Source organism: Psittacula echo (assembly GCF_963264785.1).
Source record: "Psittacula echo genome assembly, chromosome: 1".
Lineage (NCBI taxonomy): Eukaryota > Metazoa > Chordata > Aves > Psittaciformes > Psittacidae > Psittacula > Psittacula echo.
Genome location: NC_137735.1, coordinates 93280519 through 93303402, shown reverse-complemented (window position 1 = coordinate 93303402; position 22884 = coordinate 93280519). Strand labels below are relative to the sequence as shown.

Here is a 22884-nt window from a genome sequence, read left to right as displayed (position 1 = left end):
AAGCATTTTTTTTTTCCTTCACTCTCATGTGCAGATCCACAGGAGAGGTGATGGGATTACTCTTTTATAGACAGAGGCAATGCAAATAGTCTTCAGCTGTGAGTGTGTGTTGTGAAAACTGTTTTCATACAGAGATGGCCCAAGATGGGAGCCAAGGCAGAAACAAACAGCTTGGGTTTGGTGCAAAAGCAGAGTTGGGCCATTTCTGTTCAACAGGGAAATCCAAGTGACTGATATGACTTTTGGAGAGATCCTGTAACAGAATGGTGGTCTTTGGTTCAGCTATAGTTTGGGGTACCATCTATAAACATACCTTCTCTAAAATACGTGTTCTAGTTCTCCATAACAAAAATAAAAAGTGAAAAATATCAGTGTGCTGATACATGTGAAGGTTTGTTTTGAATGTTTTCCTTTTTATGGTAGGAGTTTTGCAGGAAAGTAGTCATGGTTTCTGTGGAAATTAGTGGCTTATGTCACTTATTTTTTTTTATCGACTTTGATGTTTTGATAGTTTATTTTCAGCCCCACCGTTTCCACTTGTGGCATTTCAGTTGTAGATTATGGCTACTGATCAGAAACAGTGGTAACAGCAGACAGAGAAACAAAGTGCTGCAGGGTTGAAGAGGTGAAATAAAGAGGGAGAGTATACTTCATGGAATCAGGAATGCAACTCCTACAATATGAGCAGAGGTGCAGAGGCAGTGAGTTAATTTTACTTTGTATACACACTTCATATGCATTTGACCACTCTTCTGTGATTGCATCATTATGACTTTAAAGCACTGTAAGTCTGTATGGCTGATTTGGACCTGGAGAATAGTGCCAAAATAAGTAATATATTCTTAGCCCAACAACACAGTACCAGTGAAGGAACAGAAAATATGACAGAGCCCCAGGCAGGCAGGTGATTGCCTCTGGGCTGAATGAACCTATGTTGCTTTTGACTGTGGAAATGCATTTGGATGTGGGGAAGAGTGCAAGAGTTCATAGCATAGACCTCACTGTGTATAATCAAAGAGTAAATATGGAAGATTACAATTCAGTGGAATTTGTAGGGTGACACTCATTCTTCACGTTCTGTTGCATATGAAAGAGCTTGCAGCAGGTCAAACCCTATGCTTACTCTTCATTTAACCTCTCAACTTCAACCTGCTGTGAGAAGACTGAACAATTATGTGGCAGAATAGGTGTTGAAGAGGACAAGAACAAAGCAAGGCAAAGATGAAGAGATGGGTCTAGGAGTAGCAAGATGATGGAGTTTGGATTAAGCCACCTCTAGAAAGTGGAAGACAATTGAAGTGTTTGAGCTCAGGGTTGTCAGGCTGTGAACTGGCAAAAGGAGGCAACAAACTCAAAATCTGCATTTTCTAATAGGGGTAAGGAGTCAATGAGAATATTTCTGAGATCTGAAATCATTGAGAATGGTTATAAGCCATTCTCAATCCCTAATAAAACAGCCAGCAGCAAATTGCATCTACCCATGCTGGCCTCCAGCGTAAAAATACCCGGATCAGCACAGTACCACAGGAATCGTGTCAAGGTGCAGGCATTCCTGAAGCATCTTGAGACAACATAGGTGTGAATGGAACTCCATTTCCATATAGAGTATCTTGTTTTGCCGTAGGTTACTTCAGCACATATTTAAGTAATACAAAGAAAGAAACTTTAAATAGGAGAGGTGATTTTTCTCAAGGTGTCTGTGGGATTACTCAGTGTCTGATCTGTGGGTAGTGGTTTTTGTTTGGTTGGGGTTTTTTTCCTGAAAGACTTCCTAATATTCCTTAAATGATTTCTAAATAAGTCATATTGGAACCAAGATCAAGTCTGGGCACTTAAATGATTGGGTGGTTTAAAGGATTAGGATAGATCATGGAGCCAGTCACTAATTTGAAATGTGTCCAGGGGTGAGTTGTGATTGTAAGCTATGCTGGCAGCTGACAGCTTTTCAGAAGTCTGTGTAGCCAGAGCTGGTTCTGTATTAACGCTTGACTTCTCCTCTCCCAAAAAAATGTCACTGCAGACGGCACAAGTTAGTATTTCTACAGAAATCAAAGAGCTTTTCTCGCTGCTGCTCCTGGCCTCTGCATCAGGGCTGAGGTACACTGGTTAGTCACTGTGGAGCTTTGGGGTTTTCCCCATTTGTGGACAGAAGATGGACTTGTGTTTTGAGAATTTGGGCATCTGGAACATTTCTCAAAGCCTTATCCTTCCTTCTGCCTTCCCAAACACCTAGGGGCAAACCTAAGGTGGGTAGGGGAGGACCTCATCCTGCCCAGAACAGCTGATATCTTCATCATGCAGTTAATTTACCTAAAGAAACAGTGTCTTTATTGCCATTTTAATTTCACAAGCTTTTTTAATGTCTCTGCTTTATGTGGCAAGAGTAGTCCCAGGACAGGTATTCTTATCTTTGTCCCTGAAGGCCCATGTAAAGAAATGATTTAGTTTTATGAAACAGTCTTATCCTGTTTGATTTCCTCTTTTGCACTGGGCGTCTAATGGACTTACATGGTCCTTCCTTTTATTTGCTATTTTAAACAATTCACTTTTCGTATTTCAAATAGAAAAAAACATACCTGGGCAAGGATAGGGAGGAGGGAAGAAAAACAGGCTTCCTATTTCTGTTCTATACCTCTTCATAATCTCTGTCTCAGAATTAACCTGATAAAGAGCTTTGGTAGCCTCACTGGCCTGGATTTTTGTTTTGTTGAAGAGTGGTACACATTTTTGGCCAGAGTCAAGTCTTTCATATTGCAGAAAATTTTTTTTCCTCACTGTTTCCTCATTTTATGTGCTCTCATAAGGTCCTCTGACTCTGTAGGATTGAGCTCTAGAATTGCTATTGTGAATTAGAGTTATCTCTTTCTTTTCTTTAAATTCTGCAAACTATGGATACAGTACAGCAGAATCCTTTAAGATGTGCCTAACTCTGAGCACATGAGTAATCCCATTAAAGTCAATGGCATTACTCAACATGCTTCAAGTTAAGCAGAAATTTATCTACCTTGCTGAATCAGAGACATAAAAGAAACAATTGTATTTGTGCTTGAAAAATATTTTTACTGCTGTTGGTACACATAAACACCTAGGTTTATTGTAGCTGAAGGAAGTTAATGGGGAGAAAAATATTCCTTTTCCCTCCCCACCCTCTCTTTTGACAGTACTTTGCATGTAGGCAATTTTATTGCTCCTCTGTGTAATGTACTAGCCATTCTCTCTAAAATGGAAAGATTATCCCAAAAATTGACTGAACAACCTTAAACATTCTATAATTAAACTTTCAGACCTCTTTTACGCTTTTTTTTTAATCAATGTTTTCAGAATTTTTTAATAGTAACCTATTTTTAAAAATTTGTCTTAAAAAAAGAAATCATTAAAAAAAGAAACCCAACAATATTCCTGACAGAAATGTAGTGTTGTGGTAGAGTGCTACATCTCCATTTGAATCCCCACACTTAACCATAATTAAGGTATTGGTTATAGTTAGTTCCAACGATTAAATCGAGCTGCTGGAGCAAGTTTTGTGAGTTACTTATGAGTATCACCAGTTTCTCCTCTTCTCTCTAGAACTATTGGTCTTAAAAACATAGCCTTTTATGAGGCTGATGCCAAAAGGTGGCATATCACGCTGTTCTGAGGATTGGAGTCTAGTGCTATTGTTACAGTTGTAATCCCTTTGTGGGCTGCCTGATCATTATGGAGTATTCTAAATTCTGCATATGAAGACCTGGGGGATGCAGTTTATAGGCAGAATTTATGGTAAATTAGTTGACTAATTTAATTCTGGCATGTTTCAAACATACTTAGGTTTCTGGAACATTGCAAATTGATGCTTAGTACTAGTAATATTGAAGGTATTTATTAATGAGCTCTTCTTAGCCATGGACAAATCTTACGCATGGACTATGACCTCCCACCATGAGAACCATGCAGCTTGAGCTTGTCTACTCTATGATGGCTATTGATTTGTTACTGTAGCCTCTTGCTGATCTGGTCAGGTCCCAAGGACCCTTGTGTTCTAGCAATTCACAGGCAAAGGCTCAAAAGCCCACCAAAATGTCACTGCCCAAGCCCTCAGAGGCGGCAAAGCAATCTGGATGGAAAAGTTTGATGCAAGTGGTAAACTCTTCTGCATGCAAAGCTTTCTGTCTCTTCTTTGAGACTCCAGACATTGCTCTGGGTTGGCTGAGCTGCAGGCATGCGCTCACTGCTGTGCTTTTTCCAAGTTCCTTTCCTCCATCCCTGACTGCTCCGTGACTCCACTGCAGCTGTACAAGCCAATGTAAGTCAAAGACCTGATGTAGTCTTTTACACCTCTGGAAAGAGAGTGTGAAATCCAACCAAATGAAACAGGCAATGTTTTATACGCTCTTGGCAAGGCAGCTAAGGACACTGCATGTCACCTGCACCACGTTCCTGATGCTTATTTCTTGTACTCAGCATGGGCAAACTGCTGTGGTTGTAGCTTCAGTGAGTGTTTGCATAGAGGGAAATCCCATGGTTGGTACAGCTCCACTGAGATAGCATCAGCAGGATGCAGAAAGGCTATGTGAGATTGGCCAGAACTGTGTAAGCTCCTGAAACTGACGAGGAAAGCAGAGGGCTGGCCTTTGTACCATACATCTCTTAGCATTTGAGGAACTTGGTTAAATCTTGGTCTGCTTCTGCACGTGCAGGTAGCAGCTTTGGCTAGGAGGAGGTCTTGCTTCCATTTGTCCCCAGGGAGGTGTTTCACTACCCTGCTTCCTGGCATGCTGGTAGTACAGAACTTAGCTGTTAAAGCATAGTCCTTGTGAGCTCTAGGTTAAGATTATTTGAAAACTGAAGGAGTTTTTTGAAAATGTGCTGCCTGAGGAGCATTTTACACCTAATATACAGCATGGGTAATCTTTGATCTGTACCGCCTGCTTCTTAGCTAATTAATGCTTAAAATCATCAGTTTTAAAGAACTGAGATGGGTCTGCTAAACAGATCGCCTCTTTCTATCACATAACGCTGTCATGATCAGCAGTTGCATACCGGACTGTGTCATCCTAATTCAAGACAGGGGGAGGAAATATTCTGAGTGAACCTCCCAATTATAAAATCTAGTATCCTAGACTTAATTTCACCTTGATCTACCCTCTTCAATGTCTATCAAAGCCTGCGTTTGTTAATCTTAACAGACTCCTAAGTCTGCCTTCTAATTCTCCCCTTCTTCCCACCATTTGGGAAGAAGCAGGCCGAGGGCTTTTGAAAGGCTGAAAAATCTGAGGCTTATTTCAGTATAGCAATCCTACGAGAAAGTATGGGAAAACAGCAGTATGGTAGGTTTTGCTGTGCATATTAAATGCTTTCATTAGAATTTCCTGCAGCACCCAGAAATACCGATGCAAACCTGAAGTGGAAACGTACAATATGTAACGTTCAGTAGCTATTAATGGTTTCTGGCTTCACTCGCTATGTATCTGATTATGAACTGGCGTTCCTATTGTCATGCATGATAATTTTTAAATGAAGTTCCTGAATCATTTCCCCCCACTCTACACGGAGGGAGGAAAATGCATCATCTCTCCCAGTGTGTGTATGTCCCCTTCCCTTTCTTGGCAGCCTTGGAAGCAGATCAACTTTAAACTAATCTTGCAACTCAGGAGCTCCTCCTGCCCTCCTTAGTCACCCAACCAGGTGCTGGTTAGACCCTCTCTCCCGATGCTGGAGAGTCCTGAGACAAGATCTTGTGGGGCCTCTGTCGCTTAGGACACTAAAACATTTCACATTAATAGCTTGGGGATGTTTCTTACTTAGTTTCTTAAAAACAGTCCTGTTCTCCTCTTTGAGGATCACCATGCTTTGCCAGGTATCTATGGAGATGCTTCCAATCAGTTGCTGCCTGTTGTCTTTTAATGGTGTCACGACTTTGTTGGCTCTGGGGTTTGTTAGTTTTTTTCTAATTACATTGACAACCTTGTCTTGTGGGCTTTGCATTCATATTTCTTGCTGTAATTTCCTCCCCCACTAAATATTTGCTCTGCCTTTCTTTCTCTTCATCATCTTCAGCCCTATGATATTTTTCCTCCATGCTCTAATTTTTATTCCTCCCTGTTTTTCTAACCCATGTTGAGCTGAAAACAGTAACATGACCTGACAATTTTTACGTCATTCCAAGGTTTTTATGTACTTCCATAAATCTCTTCATTACTTTTTTATTGTTTAGTTGTATATAGGTTTTAGTTTTCCTGTACCTTATTAGTCTGGGGATCAATTTTAGTCTACTATGTTTTATTAGAAGGGGAACAAAATATCTCCTTTTTCTTTGTTGGTTTTAGCACCATCTTCAAATTACCTTTTTTCTCTGTTCGGCTACCTCTCTTCTTTCCCTGGAGAGTCTGCTTTATGTCAGACCTTCTGCTGGTAGTGAACTGGGTATGATTTCATCAGGCACTAAGCAAAAGTATAGCCCACTGCAGAGAAAGGTTTTTTCAGCTGTTGTTCTTTTGTTTTTCTCCTCATAGCTTTGGGAGCATGGAATGAGCTAAACCACCATTACCCTGGGGACTGTGAATCTTTCTTTCTTTCCATTAAATTTGGTGGCTAAACCCGAAGGCTTGTCTTGAAGGAGGATTTATTTTAGTCATACTGATAAAATCATATTGGTATAATTAAACAGCTATAGTAATGTCAAAAAACCTCCCATGCACAGACACAGCCGTTCTGGGATGACACAAACTATATCAGGGAAAAATCCTAACCATCTCCCCCAGCAATTACTGTATCTATAGGGGTGGGCTCCCATAGGAGCTTTTTCTAGTGTATTAAGATTAGTGTATTTTTCTAGTGTATTAAGATTCAATTCATGTCTTTTTCCCGGAATCTCCTCTCTCCTCCATGTAAACAAGCCTGAAAATAGTGGTCTGGATGTTCAAGCTGGTGTTTACTTCAGTGTAGTTCCATTAAAGGCATAAAGCCATGACTATTTGAAGATCTTGACCCAATGTTTTTAGGTCTCTCTCACGTTATATAACTTCAACTTTTGGATGATAGTGCCTATTGAATAAAACGAGGCTTTGTACAGCAAATTCTAAGACATATCGAGATGTCTCAAAGTAGTAGGCAGAAAAAAAGTGTGAGTTGGGAGCAGTGTTCTGACTTTGTGAGGGGTAGCAGTGGATGTTTTATATCTTAGCAATAATCCAAGCTTTTCTGTCAATGTTGGAATCTATTTTATTGCAAAAGAATCTTGGCAAGGACACTGGGAATTGCTGCAGAGTCTTTCAATGTGACATGAGAGGATCTTGGTTCTTTGGGACCTTTTATCACATGGATTATCTTATGAAATAAAACTGTGTGAAGGGCAAAGTAAAATCTTATCAAAGTAGCCTAACTATTTTATATGTCCACTGGCTTTACATGTCCATTTAGCCCAGTAGGAAATAAGCCATGCATGGGGCAGGAGAAAGAGAAAGTAGGTCTACAAGTGCAACATAGAGGCAAATGTTAAAATAGGTCATATGGTAACATAATGTCCCGTGGAAAGGTATTTGCCATTAAATATAAAATTAATTTCTGATAATTTAAGTTCTGATTTTTGAGACAGAGAAGTGTATTGCAACATGGGAAAAGGGAAAATTAAGACTTGAAGTACCTAAACTTATTCTTACTACAGACCCACTTTTTCTGCCATGCCAGCTGCATTTTATATACTTTTGCCCAATGATAATGCAATTGGATTTTCATCAGTAGGATAGAATAAAGTTTTTGAAACCACTGTAATTTTTCTCATGTTTGTTTCCTTAGCAAAATATTTAAACAAATAAACAGTTTCTAAACCTTCAAGTAGACTCTGATACCCCTTTGATACATCACTGTGTTTATACATGCTCACAGGATTGCTCTGGGCATTGTGTTCAGTGTATTTCCCCATCCCAGGCCTCTTTTGGGCTTGCCATTTTGAGTATTGGATTTTTCCAGACAGCTGTTGACATGATTGGCACTGGCTGACACCCCTAAAATCCGTAGCCTGTCCCATCCTGCCACCTCCTGCCCGAGGAATCTAAGCAGTGGATTGTGCTGAGGTCAGAGGACAAGCGGGTGTTGCTAGCAGCAGTAAAACTGCCATGCAGGCAGCATTGCATATTTAACTGCAAGGTCTCTGCTGCATTAAAAAGGCTCCAGGTGAGGAGAGCATGATCAGTAATTACAAATATCAAAAGTAGTGCCTTCTCCTGCTTTCCCACCTTCATCCCCTACTTTCTTTGCCTACAGGACATGAAGCATCTGAATTCCTGTGACAATTGCTCATGCATTTACATTTTTATTTGCTTGGTTTATAGCAAGATTGTTCCAGGTTTTGGGAGGGGCAGCTATCGAAAACATGCAGGCACTGCCATCATGTTTTATTGTTTCAGTCCATTTTTCCCTGTGAATGCAGGTGGGAGTTTTTCAGTGGGTTGGTTTTCTGGTTTTGCCTTCTCTTTCTTCTACGCATTTATAACCGTTTTATTGTCAGTCTTCAATCATTTTTGATAGATCAATATATTTACTTCAGTGACGGTACATCCTACAGTTGTGCTAGGAGGGCTGGGTTTTTTTTTGCTTTGTTTATAGGCGTTATGAATAGATTGGGTGGGTTGTATCTCTGCTGTACCTCTGTTGTTGCTTGAGGATCAAATCACTTGATCTTGTCCCAATATCTGTATATTTAGAAGGAATATGAAGTGTTTATGTGCATCTGCTTTCAAATCTTTTCATTTTATCTTTTTCTGTGTAGATTTTGAGCAGTTAAAACTGCAATTTTTGATTCAGAAATGTTCTCAGAAATCCCAAGTATGAATGCTGATGTTTCATGTATGCACAACTATCTGGAGAGAGGGGCTCTAGGAAACTGCTCCAGCAGGCTCCAGAGATCCAGACTGTTTGAGGAGTAACAAAGGAAAGTGTTGTTGGACAATAACATTTACTCGGAAGACTCAGAAATGAAGCAGTCCACTGGAGTCCTGAGGTCTTCAGCCAAGCTGCTGTCACCAAACCAAAGAGAAGAAATTCCTGAGTCTACGTCTCATTCATGTCCTCAGGCAGCTAGACAAGGGGCCCGGGACAGCTGTTTAATGCAGCTGTGAAGAGAGTTCAAACGTGTGCAGTGCACATGTGGGAATTGGCTACCAGTGTTGGTGCGATATGCTGCACCTTGGCAGGCCATGAGAAGAAGGAGGTGGGTGAACAGTACCTGCTGCTCCATGGTGGAAGGGGCCATTCATGGAATAGAAGGGGGCTCAAAGTACTGTTTGGTCCTCTGGGATTTGGGTTGTTTCAGGATATGGTGATGTATATAACATTTATTATACAAACATACACACACACAAAAAAAAAGGAGCAGTGAGAAAAGTGTGCTTGTTACAACTGATAATATGTACAGCGTGGTTAGGTGGAAAATAGGTCAACTAGGCAGTGCTCTTGCTAATATTACTGGTTGAAACATGATCTGTGGCTTAGGACCGCACATTAAATATTGGGAAAAATCCCTGAATGTGCATGGATTTCAGCAAGGTTTAATAATTTAAACCAGGTGAGCATATTAGCTGCTTGTAGGATGTAGTCCCTGTAGTTGCCTTAACAGAGCTATATACATCCTGTTTTTCAGTATGTTCTTTTTCAGGCTGAAATAATTTGCCATGTTATGTGAAAGTCATGACTCAACTACTTCTCAGCAGCCTGCTGTCCATTTGTAACAGCAGATTTTCCTGGAAGTCATTACTTTGGAGTGCCACTGTCAGCTGTACACATCACTCCTGCTCCTCTTGTCCTTTGTGGCTCAGATTTGGTCGTTGTTGTTAGCGAGGATGTTACTGCTGATATACAAGCTATCAGGTTTTTCCATTCTTTTCTTCCTTTTCTATCTCTGTTGAATTGCAGTCTCCTTTGTCTTCTGCGTGGTGCACTGAAAGAGGTTAGGAAATTTATCATGGTTATTTTTAATGGGTTTTTAAAGTCTGGCACGACGGATTGAATTGATTCAGGAAAATTTCCTGGAGCTGCAGCGTTTTCTACTATTAAAAATATTCTTATCATTTCAATTTCTCTGTAAGAAAATACATCAATTTCTTCCTTCTAGCCCTATAACAAAGCCCTGCTTTCTAATGTTTCCACATGGCCAGATATTAGCCATTTCCCTAGATAATTTAGTTTGGTCATGTGTACGGCTAGCATTTTTATTGTAAAGAATTCTGCTACTGGTTTCATGATAAATGCATAAAGCATTGGGAAATTATTTTTATTGGAGGCTTAGAGTGCATTTAATAATGCATTAACAAAATTAAATGATTCTGTGCTTGTGTGTAAATCTTAAGAATGCATAGGAAATGCACACACTGCCATAGGTATGCAAGCGTTTTAAAAAATGAATCTTTCATGTGTGCGTTTTGTATGCTGTAGCATAAAAAAAGTACATTCCCAGGAGCTCAGTAGGTGGTTGCTATCCTTTCTTTCTTTGTTTCAACATATTTTTTTCGGGCAGATCGGGAAGGAAAAGCATGTCCCAGTGATTGTCCCCCTCGTGGCCAGTCTGACAAACCTTTACTTGCTTGAGTAAGGCTACACAGAGTTGGCTGGGATCTGTGTCTTCATTGTGCACAAACAAGATGAATGGGTTGCCCATTGCTTCCCACTTATGAAACCCTGCTTTCATTTGCTTAGATTTCAGATATCCTCAGGCTGTTAGCCAAGACCAAGTCTAAGTGTCTTGTTTCTTATTCAAAAAAAAAATGTATGCATGTGTAGTTACGCAAAACTCAATTTGACTTACTCATTTCATCATGTTATGTTTATGATGCAAAAAATCAATACATTGTGTCCTATTTATTATTGAAGAATTAAAATATTCTAATATTAAACCAATATAATTTCAGATGTGCATGCATCTGCAGTAACATAAACAAAGCAAAAGAATAAAAAGGGATAGTGTGCAATATATTGTAAATCTTTCATTGATTTAAGATCAAAATGCCAGTGAGGAGTAGACTGGAAGAAAATTATGTAAAAATGAAGTATTGTATTGTATAAACAGAGCCTACTGATTTTGAATGCCTCTGTTTTGAATGCATCTTTTGAAGATATGCATGAGGACATGACTTTTTAGCAGATAGAGATACCCAGTGTTTTCTGAAAGCCTTTTCTTTCCTTCAGGGCTGAAATGGCTAACCAAAACCAGAGATGTGAAAAAATCCAATCACACTTGAGTCCTGGCCATGAGAAGTAAAGTGCATATGAGATGAAGTTTGTAGCAATGCAGGCTTATGTATGGCTTTTCTTTGTACCCTGATGTCAGCTCTTGGGAAGGAAAAATAATACAAAACTCAGTTTTATCATGGTCAGAAATGCTTTATGAGAGGCAGAAGTCAAATCACACAGGTTTTGTTTTAGTCACCTTGAAGCGTGTTTGCTTATATGAAGTTTAGTGATGGGCATGTAACTAGCAACTTTATTATACTTGTGGTTTTATTATAGTCAAACTGTTCTATAGCTTGCTGTATCTTTTGATGTCATAGTATCACAAATTATATTTAAATCCTTTGACCTCCTTCCTGTTTCATTTTTTCCTTATGGTCCCACATATGCTATCCCCTTCTTGTCCCTTGTCCCAAAATTTTCCTTGGAGCCTGCATCACAGCACATGCGTGCTCTCCTGATTTCTGGGACACTGAGGATCTTCCCTGACCTCACAGCCACCCTTTGTATGGGTACCCCTTGCTCTGCCAGAAAGCAGCCCTGCGCTGCATGCCCCTCTTCTAAGTGTTATCTTAGCCATATTATTTGATATAGCATCACATCATATCCCTCATCTTCAAATGCACTGCTCTGTCTCCATTTATCTTGTACAAAATGGCTGTAGCTCTGCCAGAGTAATACTGTCTGTTGTTTCCCAGAAATTGCTTACCTGTCTGTCAAGGGAAGCTGCTTAGAGCTCCTGACTAGAAATCAGGATAAGCACTCAGCAGATCCCTCTCCTTCCCTTACATGGAAAAAAAAGATGGAGAAAAGGCTCTGCTTGTTTAGCCTGAGTAACATTGTCTGCTTACCCTCCTCAGCCATCTTGTAACCTTTATTTTTTTCACTGTACCAATAAACATAGGTATCATTGTTGAATGTAAATAATAGACTCATACAAACAAGCACTGTGTAGATGGTAGCAAGTAAAGTTTGGAGATGCAGAAAGTTTGCCATCTCCCAGCAGTAGCCTTGCCTAGAAAAAGTAGTCCAGTGTACTGGAAATAGTGACCTGATGTTTTTTCTCTCAGGGTATGCCAAAGGAGTATTTTGGTAGTGAATTAGGTGTGAAGAGCCCAAGATGAGACTGCTCTCAGGCTGTATCTGTTTTGCAAACCCACAGAAAGGCTGGGCAGAGAAAGATGCTGAAACCCACAGGAAATGTCTGCTGCACCATCACATGAGGTCAGTGAGGCATACTGTGCTTTAATAAGTGCAGACAAAACAAGCTTTGGTGAAAATGTCACAGTGTAAACATGGGTAACAAAACACAGACTAATACAGTCCAAGCTTGATGGGAAAGACCATGGGAAAAGATTTAGAAACCACCTTCTCGTGCTCTCGCTGAGGTCAAGAGCTATGAATGCTTTCAGAATCACCCAGTAGCCATAGCACTGTACAACCAGGTGTGGGAGGAGCAATTAGTTTCTTATTAATTTCACAGTACTTATAATTTCCAGTAGCATCCTATGAAAGCAGTAACTTATTTACAGCTTTCATTGAGCATTAATGAAGTGGAATACTGATGCAGCTAATCAGCGCTAGTGGTATGATGCAAGCACGCAGCACGGTGGCGGTGGTGGCAATCATCTTAGCCCAGTTGCCAGGATAAAAATAACCCCCACCAGCCCTGGGAAGCGGCAGCTCCCCAGCTGTGGAGGAGCATAGCCCAGGACATGGCTTCTCCCACAGCCCACGTGGAGCAAGAGCAGAATCCGTTCTGTTATCCATGTCCATCCCTGTTGCTGCTTCTCTTTCCAACCCCTGAACGTGGGCATAAGTTTTTATACTTGCATTTGAATCTGGACTCAGATTTCCCCAGAAATGGACACAGATTGCCAAATATGCTTGTATAATCGAGAGGTGTTTTTTTTCTTTTCTTTTTTTTTTTTTTTTCTTCATGGCACTTTGTGAGCTTAATTTAATCCCTGTCATTCCTTATATGTGGGTAAATGTCATCTACTTCATTTCATGAATGAATTAACACAGCCATGCAGAGTCTGCGTTTCCTGCACTGCTCACTTGGAAGGGGGGGAAGGGATTAGTAAATGTGTGACACCCTCAAGTTGTTAAACCCCAGCTGGGATTAGAGATGCCCAGAAATAGATCTTGTTTGCTTCCTGGTGTAAGGTACTTGAAAGAGTCTACCAGCTCTACACCTTGTAATGGCCCCAATCAGCCCTGCTTCTCCTTATTGTCAACCCTAAATATACTACTTTCATACCATGAGTCTCTTACTGCACCTGACAAGGGAGGAGCTCCTTTAAAAATAGCTGTACTTTTAGTGGTGCAGAGAATATAAATAATCCTGGAATTTTCTTCCTTTTTTGATACTTCCTTAAGCATGTCAGAAAGCAGAGGTCTTTTGGCAAGGTGCAAGTTTGAGATAGTGCAGAGGTTCTTGGTATGTAGAAGATAGCATTGTTAATCTTGGGTGTGTGGACAAAGAGGTGGAAGCATAGCAATACAGAGCGGTGCAGAAAGTGTGCACAAGTGTCTGAGCATCTTGTTACATGATATGTTTAATACAGGCAGGAATTAAATTAATAGTTCTGTGTACTTATTTTAAAGTTTTCATGACATGAAAAGAAGTGTAGTTCATTGAAAAAGGAAATGAGGGACAATTTATTCTTAAATAGAAAGCACTGTGGCCACGTCTTCTTTCTCATGAATTTACACAATGGTTTGGATTAGTCTCCGACTGAGGCGTGTTTCTGTGTGTTGGCAGAGCTGCGCTTGGAAAATTCTCTGTGCCTGATTAATGCTCAGTGCTACTGGGGCTTCATTTTTATGTCCAGTAATCTCACCTGTTTCTAGGGTATTATGGGGTTTTGGGGGGGTTGTTTTTTTTCTTAAGTGGTGATGTGTATTTCTCAGTTCTCAGTCAATCAATCCAGAGATACTCAGATTGTCAGTGCTTTACAAAAATAGTCCAGGAAAGGCACCCTGCCAGGTAGAGTCACAGCTTGGAATGCAAAAGTGGCAGTGAGCTCCTGACTTTCCAGCAGATTTCCTGAAGAGAGCTGGTATGGGATTTCCAGGTGTACATGGCAGCTGAGGGCAATGTTCATAGAATAGAATCATAGAATAGTTAGGGTTGGAAAGGACCTTAAGATCATGTAGTTCCAACCCCCCCTGCCATGGGCAGGGACACCTCACACTAAATCATGCCACCCAAGGCCTCATCCAGCCTGGCCTTGAACACTGCCAAGGATGGAGCATTCACAACCTCCCTGGGCAACCCATTCCAGTGCCTCACCACCCTCTCAGTAAAGAATTTCTTCCTTAGATCCAATCTAAACTTCCCCTGTTTAAGTTTTAACCCATTACCCCTTGTCCTGTCACTACAGTCCCTGATGAATAGCCCCTCCCCAGCATCCTTGTAGGCCCCCTTCAGATACTGGAAGGCTGCTATGAGGTCTCCACGCAGCCTTCTCTTCTCCAGGCTGAACAGCCCCAACTTTCTCAGCCTATCTTCACACGGGAGGTGCTCCAGTCCCCTGATCATCCTCGTGGCCCTCCTCTGGAATTGTTCCAACAGTTCCCTGTCCTTTTTATGTTGAGGACACCAGAACTGCACACAATACTCCAAGTGAGGTCTCACGAGAGCAGAGTAGAGGGGCAGGATCACCTCCTTCAACCTGCTGATCATGTTCCTCTTGATGCAGCCCAGGATACGGTTGGCTTTCTGGGCTGCGAGCGCACACTGAAGCCGGCTCATGTTCATTTTTCTCATTGACCAACACCCCCAGTCCTTCTCTGCAGGGCTGCTCTGAATCTCTTCTCTGCCCAACCTGTAGCCGTGCCTGGGATTGCTCCGACCCAGGTGTAGGACCTTGCACTTGGCATGGTTAAACTTCATAAGCCCACCTCACAAGTGTGTCGAGGTCCCTCTGGATGGCATCCCTTCCCTCTGGCGTATCAACTGAACCACACAGTTTGGTGTCATCGGCAAACTTGCTGAGGGTGCACTCAATCCCACTGTCCATGTCACCGACAAAGATGTTGAACAAGACCGGTCCCAACACCGATCCCTGAGGGACACCACTCGTTACTGATTTCCAGCCGGACATCGAGCCATTGACCACAACTCTTTGCGTGCGGCCATCCAGCCAGTTCTTTATATAGTTCTTTATATATGTTCTCATATGGTGTCAATTCATGGCTCCTCCATACCTCCTGTCTCCTTGTCCAGCAGATAGAAAACTGAAAAATGAGAATGTTGTTTGTTTTCCCCACTGTTTGTCACTCCAGGTTATTTAAATTGTAGGCTCCACAGACCTGGAATGAGCCTTCTGGTTACGTAAAGCTACTGCCAAGTTAGAGCCGAGGGACCTTGGAGGTCTCTAGCTGCTAATATAGCGCAAATAATAATGGGACTTTCAGTACCTGACAGTTTTTTTTGTGCCCTTGCCCTTTCCCTTCCTCCCAAAGTAACCCTTTCCATAAAGATTGTGGTTGGGCTTTACAGCTGTTCATTCCCCATTGCTTAGACATACAAGGTCTGAATTGCCTGCAAGAGCTGGAAGCGGACAGTGCTCATGACAAATCAATTTGCTGATATCTGAAATAACTAAGCGAGTAACACCAGGCTTCAGTCCTATTTTAAACCAGCAGTGTGCTGTTTGTTTTTGCATTTCTCTGCCTGCAATAGATGGGTTTCTCTAAACAAAAGAGGCAGAGTGATTGAGGAACTTCTTTTTAAGGAAATGTCTCCTAAGAATATTAGCCTTTTCCCCTGTTTCTGTATTTGCATACCTCTCCTTCACACCCCCTCACCTTTTTTTAGTTGCTTTTCTTTGCTCTTCCCTGAGGAAGATAGGGATAATAAAGTTTTCTATCGTCATTTAGCTTTCCAGATGATCTTTTTGTACTTTGCCAGACTGCAGCATAGAAAACAAAGCTTCATTTATTGCCTACCAGCATATACGTGTTTTATGAATAATGTGATGTGTTTGTAATACATGGGACTGATAATAGATAGGGAGATCAAAGTCTTCTGTGAATTGACAGCAGCACTATAAACAAGGTGAAAGGGTTGCAGGTGTTTCCCACACTTGTGTTATACAAAAGCATATGGCCCTTTGCTATGATTTACTGCATGCGCACTCCATCTTTTCCTATGTGGCAAGGCAGCATTGCTGTGAGCTTTTCTCAGAGAGCACAGCCATGGCTCAGGACATGTTGACAGCAGATGACTGCAGTATAGCCAGAATGATCTTGGGGACACAGAAAGGATAATGCTAAATTAGTCCTTCAAATTAAAAGTAGCTGATTGATCATCTACATTGCCTAAGGAACAGAAATCTGTATTCCTGAGGGGTCCCTCGCAAACACTGGAAGCGGAGATGATGCGCTTGGGTGTTGCAGGAGGGACTGGATAGTCCAATGTGCTGCTTGTGTCACTGCGCCTACCTCAGCTCATAGTTGGACTTGCAGGCATTACTTATCTCCATGTTAAGTTACCTTCATGGTAACTTCTTTGGCCATGGCCATGGCAGACACTAGGAGTTGGATTGCGACACCTGTGCCATATCTCTGCAGAAAGCAATGGTGATGCAAGCCCAGCCAGCAGAAATCATTGCTGGATTGCTGTTTATTCTTAAAAATTGAAGAAAAGGCATGTTTACAAAATGACTAAAGAGAATTGCAATATCTTGGGTGAAACCTGAACGCAAGTCTCTGCCCTTTTCATCAGTTGCTGTAAGACTAGTGCTTGTCTACTCTTACAAACAAAACTGCTACAGTTGAATGTGTCAGGTGTTTGTATCCTCTTTAGTTATTAAAACATTCTGGATGCCGATTAACTTCCCTTGCTCAATATACTATAACTTAACCATGCCTTGACCTGCGAGTCCTTTGTTAAACACACTGGAGGGCAGCCTGCTTTTTCTGCAACTTCTGAAATGTGTTTTTACCTGTGAGGCAGCGTTATAACCGATTCCCATGTGGACAGAGTTGTATCTCTCTGAGGATGCCATACTACTATTCATGCATTCTTGTTTCTCTGCAGGAATGAGCTAGATAGTCCCAAGTGTTTGCATTACACCTGGAACGCCCTACGTGAAAATATTACAAAGGTTTGAGTCAGGCAGTGTAATGGTATTGTATCATTCTAGGTAAAGGCAGGACTTCTGTGTGTGGACAAGCCCTGTGAAAAGATTAACTTAGAGAAAGTTAATAAAAAGTACTGTCCTAAATTATTCATGAATCCATTTGTAATGTACTTGCTGGGAGGCTTTAGTTTTTCTCAAACTTTTATTTATTAAAATCTGACAAGAATATCGGGTTTTGTTCAATAATAAATCTAAGCTCATGTGAGACTGGTGATATCCTTATGTAGTAATACAGAATCAAAATGAAGTTACATGGCAGGGGTGAATATGTTATTTACTTGGAAAGAAGAGATTATTGTTTAGGAGGATTTTATCTTTTACCTGGCATTTCAGAGCAAGTGGACAAAAAAAAATAACAAACCACAAAAACTAGTTGGGAATAGGTTCTTGGTTTGTGACTGAGGCCTTATTCTTGCTAAGGATTTTAAACATATTAAAGCTCAGTTGAACATCTTCCTGGTGGCTTTTCAGGTTCTGGACCTGTTTGCTAAATGAAATAGCTCAGATGGTTTTGTTTCATGCTTAGCTCTATTTGTCCTGTTTTGTTAACTTCAGGGGAAGGTCATGGAAGTCATGCTCCTAACCTGTGGATTTTGACTTGCAAAGCATGTCCATACACACAGTCTTCTTTTTGTGTCCTAGAAAAGGTTAGAAAGATTATATACAGAAAGTAGAACAGTTGGAAAAAAGCCAGGAAGAGAGCTTTTGCTGTTTGGGATACAATAAAAGATGATAGTCTGTGTCTACTTTAGAGCAGTCATTCTTTAAAAGCAGGCAGAACTTTGTTTAAAAAAAATATATATTTTTTTTCAGTATTTACAGTTTGTTAATTTAAGTGATTTTTTTTTTTTTTTTCCCATTCTTCTTCTCTGCCCTTATTTATAAGGATAAAGAAAGGAAAAAGAGGTGCCTGTAGATAGAAACTTAGAGAAGAGTCAATAAAAAAGAAGGAACTTAGCTGTGGAAGCAGAACTCGGAGTTTGGGTGACTGGTCTGAGTTGGAGAATGATGAATAGATTTGTTTACATAAGCTTGGCTTGTGAGTCATTTTCCCATAAAAGCAGCTCGAGTGAAAGATGCTCCTGTCCCAAATTTTAGTCCTGAGTGCTTTCACACACAGAGTGCACTGTGACATAAGGACTCCAACTGTGAGTACTGCCCTCTTATTCCAGTGGGCTGGAGCTGGAGCTCTGCAACCTCCCAGGGCTGAAATAAACTAGAAGTGTCTGTCTCACACACACACATGTGCTTTGCATGACACACCATGTGGTTCCTCTTGGTGGTCAGAGTTAAGCTATCTGGGTATCTTCTGATTCAGATTTGGAGTCTGGTAATAGGGATTTGGTTCCTGTGAAAAGCTGTGTGTTGGAAGACCATCAGTAATTAACTACTAAATGAGACCAGGAACTCAGTAAGCTTGGAGAGGCAAAGAGAAAAGTAATGTGTGAGTGTGAGAGATCAGTATTTGTGGCTGGGTAGGTTTGGAGTGGCACAGGTCTTCACCTCTAATGCCAGAGAAGTCGTACAAAGTACATGCGGAAGGGTCACATAGAGCATTATCTGCTTTTACCAAAGACTGTGCTCAAAGCAGTCTTTCTTATGCACCTGTTAGGAGTCTAAAGAGAAGTTTGACCATTAACAGACAACTACTTTGCTGTGGCTTAGCAAACTGGGAGAGGTGAAAAAGGTTTATTTTAATAGACCACCTGTATCTAAGGTACAAGTGGAGCCTATGGATTGGATTTGGGAAATAAAAGTTCCCTTTGCAAAGCCACCAGAAAAGAACACCTCTTCCTTCCTGAAGAAAACTATTTTCTTGTTCTTTTCTGTCGTTTGTTGCGAGTTTTGGTGGTACAGGGGTCAAGGTGGACTGTTTTGGAATCGAGATATCTGTCTGACTTGTTTGCCCTCAGTGAAATCAGTGCTGCTGCAGTTTCATTGCCATGGGAACCTTCAGTTGCTAAATTTAATTCAGCCCAGGGTTTGCTTGTCTGTTCTGTTGCTGCAATGTAGACAGGTGATAAGCAATATATTGATATTAAGCTAGATTATACTAAAATGGTTAGGCAACAATATTACCACACTATTGCAGCATCTGTGGTATTGCTTTTGTGTTCTGCTCTGAGCTGCCTGTCCCTCCTGTGCCTGCCTTCAGCCTACTCTTTCTCTGTCCTGGCAGAGCAAAGGCAGCACAACCTGCATAGTCTTTCTGGTCCAGCAACTGGCAAAGGTAGGGACTGCAGCAATCTCTGATTGCTGGTGGTACTTCTTCCTCTTCCTGTAGAGAAGCTGAGCCTGGAGTACCCATGGGAGTTGAGGAGAATGCTGCTGGAGAGGGGACCTCTGCACCTTTAGGATTTGTGGGGTGAGGATAGGTCCCAGGGCTTTGCCATGGAAAGACATTTCATGTGGCTAACTGCAAGATAATCAGTTCTGTAGGTCTGTTGTGATTGTTTGGGTTGTTGGTTTCTAATGGGTTGTCTCTCTGTAGTTTGGCTTAGTGATACTACATCACTTTATACGGAATTCACAATGAACATAGAGTGTGTAAACCTTTACTTTAAAATGTAGGCTGAGTATTGATTAATCGGTAAAAGGTTTTAAGCGGTTTCCTTTAAATTCCACGACTATGCATCTTAATTTAATAGTTGAGAAGGGATGGGAAAAGGTACTGCTTTACCCAAGAGAATGTATTTAGTGTGATACCTGTTCATGGCAAGCGTTTTCAAGCCAGAAGAGGTATCTTAGGGAAGGAGATGGTTCTCTGGCAGTTATTGTCTGCTAAAATTACTCTCTGCTTTCTTTCTTTGTAGGTACTACATTGGTCGCCAGATGTTTGTGGTGGTCTCCACACCAGAGATGATCAAGCAAATCCTAGTGACAGACTTCAGTAACTTCACCAACAGAACTGTAAGTAGATAAAAAGGTTGGCTTTGTGGATGGAGTTGGTAGTACTGCTAATTTTGAGCTCAGACCAAAAGTAACTGCAAGGGAGCTGGAAATAGAGATGGAAAAGTACAGCATGGTTCAATAAGACTTCAAGCTATATAAACTCAATGTATTCATTCAGTCAAAGACTCCTGCTACCAGGATATTCTGAGGATGAAAGAGAATGTCCTTAAAAGGGATGCACTGCCCTTGTGACTAAAGCACTAGATGGATGCTGAAGAGAGGGTTTAAATATCCAGTTTTGCAACTGACCTCCTATGTAATCGTGGGAAAATCGCTTACCAGCTCTCTTCCTCAGTTCTCAGTCTGTAACATGGGGGCAGTATCACTTGCTTTCACCCACCCATGGTCTCTTCTGTGTTTTGAGACTTTCTAGGGCAGGAGCAGGCTGCTTTGGACAGGGATTTGCCTCCCACAGCTAACGTATGTTGCTTTGTCATACTTATCACTCAGAAAATAATAAATAGCAAAGAATGAAGCTGGAGTTAGCAAGAATTCATACATATGCCATTTATGTATTAAAAAGCTCTTTTTCAAGTACCGGTTAGAACAAATAATGGCCAGAGGGATCATGAAGATTTCCAGCAGTTCCTCGGCATTTTACAATGAAATACTGTCATTGTGACCACACGCTGCCTCAGTGCCATCCATTCCCTGCTTCATCCTGGTCCCTTTGTATGCTCAAACCCAGTGAAATAAACTCACGTGTATTCAGGAGGGTTGTTTGTGCCCTCAGGAAAAATTTCATCTCTGATTAGCTGTCTGTCTCCCCTGCCCCTCTAATCCTCTCTGCAACAAGTCAGTCTGTTTGCAGACTGCTTGTCTCCTTTGCTTGCTTCTTTTGGTACATGAGGTTCATCTTGTGACTACCTGTATCTTACTTGATAACCACTTGTACCAGTTGCCCTCTGTTCTGTCTGTAACTCATATCTGAATGGAAGGATCCCAGTGTGTAAGTTTCTTAGGCTGAAGCTGTGTGTGTGGCAAGGGTCTTTTCCCCATTTTCTTCATTTTTTAAGGTGTTTCCCACCCCTTCCTTTCTTCCAGCCTCAAGAAGGAGGCCTATTTCTTTCTGTCTAGAACTTTTCCCATGCTTTTCTCTTGTATATTTGATAGGAGTAGATGTATCCAGTGTTCATAGCAGTAGCTGATGCCCGAATAACACCTCCCCGAAATTACAGAGTATTCCTTTGAGGGTACATTCAGATATTTGTCCTTCTGTTAATTTTAGTCACTTCTGTCATTTGAATGTATCTGTCTGTGCATTGCCACCCGTCCTAGTTTGCAAAATTTTTCTTGGTCAGAGTTTATCTCCCTTTCTTGTGGTTGTACCCCAATCTGTCATGGTCTGCAATATTTGTGTTCCTCTCTGAAATTCAGGTGGGTCAGGTCACTATAGCCAGTCTCTCTCTCTCTCCTGTTCTTTTTTCATCAGGGATCTGTTTAAGTTCACATCTTTCCCTTATTACTTGACTGTTCCCTGAACCATTTATGACTTTTCTGCGCAACATCCTGCTCTATCAATGAGGCACAGACTGAGTGACATCACTGCCAGTAACCAGAAAGCCCATGGCAGATGAGGAACTTTTACTCCTAGCCCTCCCTTTAACAAAATGAATTTCCCCCCTGTGCACTGTTGCTATTTCTGGCTTGCTGAATGCCCATGAGGCTAATTCAAATGAACTTGCTTCATTTTACATGCTTTTGTCTGCTTGTTCTATGGTCCTTTCACACAGCTGCAATCTTTGAGCATTGTTATTCCTCACTTTCCATTTTGTTCTCCCTCTTCCAGCCATTGCTTTCACTTACTGAAGGTAAGCAGCCTTCTGGCTTTGGCCCCTTCCACATCTAACCCAGGGATCTTTTTCCCCTCTTGAATATTCACATTGGAAGCTGTCTCTCCTCTTTAATTCTCAATCACACGCTTATTGTTTCAGCCTAAAGCCTGTTTGGTGTGATTTTTTTTGTTGTTGTTGTTTTTTGTTTTTTTAATTTGGTTTACGAGTGTCAGTCTTTAAGAGCGAGAAGGAAGGGAGAATGGGGTGAGACCACTGAATTTGAACAGGCCTTGGGAAAATTCCCTGTGCTTTTATTTACATCCCCACTTCCCCAAATGCATTTCCAAAATCAAGATTTGTACTTCATCCACCATAGATGAAATGTGATTTATTTAACCCAGAATGCCACAAAGAGTGATTATTCACCACACTCTGTAGCAGTTGTAGAATCATACATTAACAAAGTGTCACTGAGTTTCAGGATGTGCAGGACTAATTCTCAAAGCTAAGTGCTAGAAAAAGGTTTTATTCCATGTTTATTTAGCTGCTTTTTCAATTAATCTTGAAATATGTCTATATTAGAGTAAGAGATGATGGGAAACTGAACTTGTGAAGGGTTGCAAACAGTGGATGTACTTGATAGGCTGAAGTGGGCAAGATGATGATTCAGTGAACTTTGGGCTTTTATTAAAGCTGTCTATAATGTGATAGTCTTGCCTTTGAGTGCTCATAAGAATAACCTTAATCTGAGATTGTGCACTTGCAGGCCGCTTGCTGGGAAGTCATCAGAAGACCTTTATGGA

The 22884-nt window shown here is 41.1% G+C and overlaps 1 protein-coding gene across 1 annotated transcript in view; it reads left to right on the top strand.

Moving 5' to 3' along the window:
• TBXAS1 (thromboxane A synthase 1) overlaps positions 1 to 22884 on the top strand; it is a 233341-nt gene that overhangs the window by 82275 nt on the left and 128182 nt on the right. Inside the window, exon 4 of the mRNA XM_080618791.1 lies at positions 20168 to 20264. Within this exon, the coding sequence (XP_080474917.1) occupies positions 20168 to 20264 (97 nt within the window). The remainder of the gene's footprint in view (positions 1 to 20167; positions 20265 to 22884) is intronic.